The sequence below is a fragment of the Myotis brandtii genome, unplaced genomic scaffold (genome assembly GCF_000412655.1).
Source record: "Myotis brandtii unplaced genomic scaffold, ASM41265v1 scaffold1086, whole genome shotgun sequence".
In the NCBI taxonomy this organism is placed as follows: Eukaryota; Metazoa; Chordata; class Mammalia; order Chiroptera; family Vespertilionidae; genus Myotis; species Myotis brandtii.
Genome location: NW_005353696.1, coordinates 1 through 8,415, shown reverse-complemented (window position 1 = coordinate 8,415; position 8,415 = coordinate 1). Strand labels below are relative to the sequence as shown.

Here is an 8,415-nt window from a genome sequence, read left to right as displayed (position 1 = left end):
ATTGTCTTTATCCATTGGTTATGCTTATATGCATACAACTTCTTTGGTTGATCTCTTCCCCCCAAATTCTCCCCCCACCCGCCACCCTCCCCTACTTTCCCTCTGAGGTTTGAGGGTCTGTTCGATGCTTCTATGTCTGGATCTATTTTTGTTTGTCAGTTTATGTTGTTCATTATATTCCACAAATGAGTGAGATCATGTGACACTTATCCTTCTCTTCCTAATTATTTTAATGCCTATTTATGTAGTGCTTATTTACCAATTGGGAGCAGTACTCAAGATTTATGGTGATTTTAGGATACACTGTTGGCTGTTGTTGAGTTCTTTTATAATAAAGGTAGTGTCAGCCCTAACCGGTTTGGCCCAGAATATAGAGCATCGGCCTGCGGACTGAAGGGTCCCAGGTTCGATTCCGGTCAAGGACATGTACCTTGGTTGCGGGCACATCCCCAGTAGGCGGTGTGCAGGAGGCAGCTGATTGATGTTTCTCTCTCATCGATGTTTCTAACTCGCTATCTCTCTTCCTTCCTCTCTGTAGAAATCAATAAAATATTTTTTTAAAAAGGTAGTATCACATGGCCTGGTTGTGTTCTTTAGACGTGGTGGTAAAGCTCTTGGGAATCTTTAGGGTGCTGTGTGACATGCCTATTTGTATCCCCTGGACAGGTGTATGATGGATACTGATGATGAGGTCCGAGACAGAGCTACTTTCTATCTGAATGTGCTGCAGCAGAAGCAGATGGCATTGAATGCTACATATATCTTCAATGGTCAGTGAGAGCCACGGATGTAGACAAATATACTTTTGGTATCTTGGAAGCATGTCTTAAGATGATTTGCATATGAGCTGACTTTACTAGGCAAAATGCTTCTTTTATGTTTTTGACTGCACTTCCATTTCTAGGGAAATCTAAAGTATGTAAAAGCCCAAAGAATATTGCTTGCTCCTGATCCTTTTTGAGCTCATTCTTGAATGGGTTTACCTTTTCTCCCTTTTCTTACGCTACTAGAGGCTTGGTGCATGAAATTTGTGCACTGGGGTTGGGAGGTGTCCCTCAGCCCAGCCTGCATCCTCTTGCAGTCTGGGAGCCCTCAGGGGATGTCCAACTACTGGCTTAGGCCATTCCCTGGGGTTGGGCCTAAGCTGGCAGTCGGACATCCCTCTTGCAGTCTGGGAGCCCTCGCTCCTTACTGCCTGCTCACTGCTCCTTAGTGCTGTCATGGAGGCGGAAGAGGCTCCTGCCACTGCGCTCACCAGCCATGCGCCCGACTTCTGGTTTAGCGGCACTCTCTCTGTGTGAGTGCACTGACCACCAGGGGGCAGCTCCTGCATTAAGCGTCTGCCCCCTGATGGTCAGTCCACATCATAGTGACCCGTAGTTCTGGTCATTCTGCCATAATGGTCACTAGGCTTTTATTATATAGATCATTGTTCCCACATGGCTAAGTTGCTCTCTTTTATGGAAGGTACTTGTATTTTGTTGAAAATGTTTATGCTCTGCTCCCATGCTTCCTTGAATGAAATTATAAGAAAGTTTTATATAATAGCCTTTACTTTTAATTTCTTATGTTATAAAGTCTGTGGTTATATTTTCCCCTCCTTCAGAAAGAGTAGATTACACAGTATAAATCTGGGCCTATCTGGATCCTAGTATTGGCAAGAAGTTATAATGCTGAGATTTCTCTGTTTCATAGGTCTGACAGTGTCTATACCAGGGATGGAAAAAGCTTTACATCAGTATACATTAGAGCCTTCAGAAAAGCCCTTCGACATGAAATCTATTCCTCTTGCTATGGCTCCTGCCTTTGAACAGAAAGCAGGTAATGGGACCACTTCACTCTTTAGTGTTTCTATGTTTAAGTAGTGTTATTAGCATATTTTCTCTAATACATCCTTAGTTTGCTTAATTGTCACTCTGTATTTCTAAATCTTTTTAGAAGTATGGTGGATGATGTTTTTAATTAGGTTTTAAATTATTTTCCTGGTTTTCACATAAAAGCTCAAATATGAAGTGTGACCAGATTGAAAGTTTTTCTTTTTCCATGTTTAGTATTGCAGAATCTGAAGTTAGCTGTCACTGTGTGTCTCAGAGCTGCAATTGTGCTGTCACCTCCTGTTTTTATTTTCTGAAGTTGGTAATTTCTTAATTTTACTATTGGAGGTTTGTCTTGAAAGAATGTATGGGACAAGATCATAAAAAAATGTTCCCAAGGGATAGCTAACTATACAATTAAGGAAGGAAGGAAGGAAGGAAGGAAGGAAGGAAGGAAGGAAGGAAAAGAAGGAAAAAAAGAAGAAAGAAGGATGAAATTAAAGGAAAGAAGGAAGGAAGGAAGGAAGGAAGGAAGGAAGGAAGGAAGGAAGGAAGGAAGGAAGGAAGGAAGGAAGATGTTTAATGGTCAGACTGAGAAAGAATGATCTTAACTTTGAACCTTTTCAGTTTTTCTGTTGATACCATACAAGTAATTTTTCCTATTTGAATCATGAGAAGACTTGTTTTATAAATAGTTCCTTCTTTTGAGAATATTTTTTGTACATTCTCGCCCATTTAAAGCAAATACTATATTTTAGGGCTTACTTTATTATATCACAAAATATGTTCACTAAGTAAATTTTAATTTGAACATCTCTCTAAAAAAAGGTGACAGAAGCCTACTGGTGTTTTTAGCAGTGGCTTATTTTATGTGTGTTAGAAGCTTCTGTCCTGATGTCTTTCTGTCTGCATTTTCAGCTTGATAATGGGAGGAAAGCTCACTTGATTGCTCATATCTGTCTTTTTAGAAATCACACTTGTGGCTACTAAGTCAGAGAAGTTGGCTCCTTCCAGGCAAGACATTTTCCAAGGTATGGTAAATTGATGGGTAGAAGTAATAGTCTGCACCGTAGGCATTATAAATATAATGAAGTGCACTACTTTCATTCAGTTTGATGAATTCCCAGTGCAGGAAATCTTTGTGTGGCTGAATATTTGTTGTTATAGGTTATAGTTGCTGTATAGGTTATAGTTGCTGGGGCTACCTGAAGTCCATGGAACATTACAATTGCCGAAGCTAATGTGCTAACTGGGAATGTTGTTCTTCATATCCTAGGTAACAAGGAACTCAAATTCTAAGAAATTAGGAATATAAGGTTTTTTTGCTTTTAGTAATTGAGTATATAAACTCTTAAAATATTAATTTATTAAAGCTTGGGGGTATATCAGAGTTTAATTATTAGCTAGGTGATGGAAACTTAAAACATCATGAGCATCTAGAATAATGTCCTCCTAGATTATTCTCATTTTGGGTCATCTTCTCATTTTGTTTTCTTCCTTATTTTTTTTTCTTGATAGAACAATTGGCTGCTATTCCTGAGTTCATGAATCTGGGACCCTTGTTCAAGTCTTCTGAGCCTGTTCAGCTTACAGAAGCAGAGACTGAATACTTTGTTCGTTGTGTCAAGCACATGTTTACCAATCACATTGTGTTCCAGGTGAGATAAGTTCCCTACCCAGCCCCTATGGGAGCTTACTAGGCTTGGAGACCAGTATTAACTCCCCTGTAATTTGTGATTCTAGTAGTTCTTTTTATAGAGAAGGAAAGGAACTTAGCAGCATTTCTGGTTTTCCTTCCCATGGCTACAGAGATGCCTTCATATGATGGGTTAAAAACTAAAAGGACTTAAAAATAAAATATCTGGAAAAGTTTCACAACATAAAGTATAAGCTGCTAAAAAATAATCATCATTTAACATAAGGATAAAAGCTTAGCTTCTAAGAATCAATTGAAATCCATTAAACATCTGCTATCTTGTTTGGTAGAACTAAGTCGCAGGAAAGAGAAAAAAACGAGGTAATAATATAAACCCCAAAGCCTCAAGGATAAGGCTATCCCTGTTACCTAAAGAAGAACCTTAGGAGGAGACCTACAGTACTGTTTGGGGAGGAAAGGTATAGTGAATTCCAGAACTGAGTTATGGGCTATGGGTGGGAAGGAACAACTTGCTTGCAAACCGTTCTTATCCTTCATAATGTTTTTCTGTTTGCTGACTTTTCAGTTTGATTGTACCAACACTCTCAATGACCAGCTACTGGAGAAAGTGACAGTGCAGGTGGAACCATCAGATTCCTATGAAGTGCTGTGTTGTATCCCAGTCCCCAGCCTCACTTATAATCAACCAGGAATATGTTACACTCTTGTCCGTTTGCCTGATGATGACTCTTCAGCAGGTACTAACCCGCAGAGGGGAAGAGACACTTACATGATTAAGAATGCATTACCACTTGAGCTCTTAAATGTCTGGACACATGTTTGGGGGTCAAGAATATGGTTCTTTTCTAGAATTAAATGTAATGATAGTGATGATGTATTTATAGTTATATAATTAGTGCTGCAGAAATATTATTTATAACTAAATCTCTAAGTAGAATTTCCTGGACATTTAATCTTAAAAAAGAAACTGAATGTGTAAAGGGGTAGCCCCAGAAGGAGTTCAGGCTTTCTGGTAGAACAGTGTAACCACTGATGAGGGTTCATCTGTCTGATGTCTCCTGTAAGGAGCACGACCCACTTCTCCCTGGTGTTTCTTTCCAGGACATCGTAAGGGCTTTTTATTAGTAGATCCGTGGCATTTTAAAATATATTGTCTTTGAGGGTCTGCCAGCGGTTGCCAACCTTTCGGACCACCGATTGGCAACCGCTGCTATACCATAGTGCCGGCATCTGAGAGTATGTCTCAGCCCAGTAAATGCCTTATCAACATTTGTGTATCCACATGGGAGAAAGGCTTTGTAATTCTTTCCTTGATTCATGTGGAGTCTGGGTAGGAGTGGGGAGGGTAGCTTCTAGTGCCTATAATAGTATTTACAGGTTCAGGGACTTGAGGTCTTCTGACCTACCTCTTGTGAATGTCTAGTGTGTGTTGTACTTGATATATTTTCCCATCGGAGTGCTTCTTCTCTTTCCATATTCACTAAGGAGTATTCACAATGGTTACCTGGTTTTCACAGAAATAAGCACACACATTGCATTTATGTTTTGAAAAACTTTTATTAGTAGTACTGGAAAAAACATTTATTACTTCTAGTACAGGAAAATACAATTTCGACTACTAGTACAGGAAAAACAATTTTTACTACTGATACAGGGAAAAAATTTTACTACTAGTACAGGAATAAAACAGATAATAGTTAACAAATATTGAGGAAGGTACAGAGTTACAAGAAATCGTAAAAGTACTAGTGAATTGTTATCTCTGGTCATCATTCAGTTACATTAGGGGCTTAACCTGCCTCCTTTTAGCCCCTTTCCAAGCTCCCTTTTTAGATGTTGTTTCTGGGAACCCCTGCCCAATCATATCTGTGTTGGATGATAGACCAGGCTACTCACTCTAGCACGAGGTAGATTCAAATTGGCACTGTTGCGGGGTCTGAATCCCAGGTTGTTCCCTCTGACCCCTGGGTGCAGCCACCCTGGATCCATAACCCGCTGGGTTAGGAAGGCACTTTCCTATCTGGCCTCTAGGATTTCTCCTTCAAGCTTGAGGCTGTCCAACTTTAACCCTTCATTACCTCCCTTATCCCTTAATGAGGTTTCTCTTGTTCCATTCCCTTTTAGCTTCACTTTCTCTCCTGGTCTATTCTCCTCTAGTTAGACTTTTCTAAAGTATGTCCACCAGCCAGAAACGTAGCTGACTGTATCTTATGTAAAGGTAGTTTTATTTACTCTTGTTCCAAACCAGTATCTGGGCCCAGTCTTAAAGTAACCCCGTGGCTTCCGCCACCATCCTGGGATAATCTGCACTTTTATCAGTTTTCTCAAGTGGCCTCCTCTACTTGTTTTATAATTCTTCCTCCTGTAGTGCTTCTCACCAAGTTTCTGCTTTTTTAAGAAAAGCCATTACTTCGCCACTTAATTTTAAAGGGAAGCAAAATGCTTGAACCCATTGAATAATCAAGCTTTTCCCAAGTGAGAACACTAGCTCTTCCCTTTCCAGGTTCACTTGGATAACTGATAACTTAGGTGCCTCACAGACCCCAGTGAATGTATTAACAGAAGACAGTAAATACAGTTTTACAATATCAAAATACATAAGACAACAGTATTGAAATTACAGCAATCACATATAGTTCAGGAGGAAATAACAACAACAACACCAACAACAACAACAACAATAGAAACTTTTATACTAAGAGAGTAGGTACAGGGGAGGTTTTCTGACCCCTCTGTAGTGAGGGGTTAATTTCTTTTTAAAAAAGTATATCTTACAAATTAGCCCAGAGGTTTCAACCTTTGATCTGCTGGCTTCAGGCTCTTTTGCTTAATGCTTTGTTCATATTTTATTAATAAAAATTTGGCATTTGGAGAAATTTTTTTTCCTATTAAATTCAAAGGGTTTGCTGATTTGGTGCTAAAAGTCAGTTATAAACATTTGTCATCCCATCTTGGAGAAAAGTCTCAGCATTTGGACTTTTCAAACTGCTTTATATTTGACCCATCATCTACCTGCTTAAAAGCAAATTCCTTTCTATTCCTTTGTTTTTGTCAGAAATTCTAAAATTTTTAATCTATGGCCAATCCAAAGTCTTTGCTGTACAATGAATAGAAGTAAAATACCAGGACATAGATGGTAATAAAAGTCTTTTACCCATTCCTTCTTTTTCCCATTGCAAATATTCCAAATTTTACCCATCACCTGAATATCTACACATCACCTCTACTTTGTCTCATCTCAGAAAATATATTTTCCTTATAATCACAAGGGGAAAACATAAATTATATAGATCATGATTTCCTTCAACTTGAAAATTATATAGCATAGTAGAAAGGAATATAGGTTTTAGAGCTACACAAATTGGGATTTGAATTCTGACTCTGATCCATATAGACTGTGTAACCATGGACAAGCTATTTGATCTCTGTAAGCCTTTCAGGATTGTTGAAAGGATGAAATATCAATAAATAAGGTCATTACCATAGTGCCAGGCATGTAGTAAATACTCAATAAACAGAAGCTATTTTTGTTTCAATTCTGGAACTATCTACTTTCTTCCTTTATCCTCTTTAAAAAGTAAGTCTTCCACAGTTGAAGAGACACACACCCTCTAACCTCCTTCAAAAAATTATTCAATTATTCTTGTCTTTGCTGTATCTTTAAACTTTCCCATTCTCCCTTACTTTATAACTGTACAAAAAATCTACACCGTCTGAAAAATGTGCTTTAACCCAACATCAAGATAACACGATAACTCCTTCCCTCAATTTATGGGCAATTTGTGAAAAGATTAAGTCTCAATTCAATTAGTCCTACTTTTATATTCTAGCCTCTAACAATTACTGTTTTAATCAAAAATTTTAAGAAAAGCCTTTTAGGCAGCATTCTTTCTTAGCAACCTTTCTCATTCAGAAACTTTCTTTCTTCTGAATAGCTATTGCATCAGTAACAGCAAATTTAAATAACTCATTTAAAAAGTCTTCAATAGAAAATATACATACTAACAACAAACTTCATAGTATATCAATATGAGTTGCTTTTCTCTGTTTTTCATTAGGGATGGTGCCTCCCAATTAAAAATTCATAACTCTTTCATATATACTTCAGTTCTCAACTTGCTGCCTACACTTCTTTAAACCTCTACCTTAATTTGAGCTACCATAGGAATGTGACGGACGCTGAATTCTTTTCTGAATCTGTAGTCTCTTCATTATTTGTTGTTCAGGTTTAACCATATTAACTCCTGACACTCGGTATTAAATCTACAACTTCAATTAAGTAATTGAACTCAGAATATTTTTTTTCCTATGACTCATATCCATCTTCTCACTGGGATCCATATTAATGAACCTTGATAAAATTTACATTCTTTATAGCTAAAGCACATAATTTGAATTTTTACTTAGATGATAAAAAGGATAGAACGTTACATTTATCACCACTTCCACTGCCTTTATAACAAGAATTTGTATCAGTCTAGCCTTATATAAGTATTCCTCCAATGTGACCCATTATGAGACTAAACAAGATTCCTAGATTTAAACCTCATTATTCACCTTTCCATTCATCTTGTAACCAATCATCCTTTCATCAAACACAATGGAATTTCTAAAATTCCCTCTATACATTCAACCTGTCACCATCTGGCCTTATTATTGACCCTGAACCTGTTACCTCCTAGCTTCAGACAATGTCACTCATACTTCAACTGAACAGGTGGGTATTGCATCCCTCCTCTTTCTCACACAGCACTCATATCTCTACAAGATGCAAATTCTTCAGTGTAGTCTGCCAACACAGGCGGGCATTCTTCTGCCATTACAGCCCATCAAGTACTCCCTTCTCACATCAGCCCATACATCAGGAGTCCATAGCTACGGGAACGAACATTGGTGCTCTGTTCCCTACTCACTCAAGGTGAATCCCAGGGTGCCACCCTCTAT

At 38.2% G+C, this 8,415-nt stretch overlaps 1 protein-coding gene across 3 annotated transcripts in view; it reads left to right on the top strand.

Moving 5' to 3' along the window:
* LOC102259544 (coatomer subunit gamma-2) overlaps positions 1-4,434 on the top strand; it is an 81,325-nt gene extending 76,891 nt beyond the window's left edge. For all 3 annotated transcript variants that reach the window (XM_014542787.1, XM_005857217.2, XM_014542794.1), the window contains exons 16-20: positions 667-770; positions 1,696-1,821; positions 2,783-2,845; positions 3,333-3,472; positions 4,037-4,434. In XM_014542787.1, the coding sequence (XP_014398273.1) occupies positions 667-770; positions 1,696-1,821; positions 2,783-2,845; positions 3,333-3,472; positions 4,037-4,363 (760 nt within the window). In that variant the 3' untranslated portion in view covers positions 4,364-4,434. The remainder of the gene's footprint in view (positions 1-666; positions 771-1,695; positions 1,822-2,782; positions 2,846-3,332; positions 3,473-4,036) is intronic.
* Positions 4,435-8,415: the final 3,981 nt, after the last annotated feature.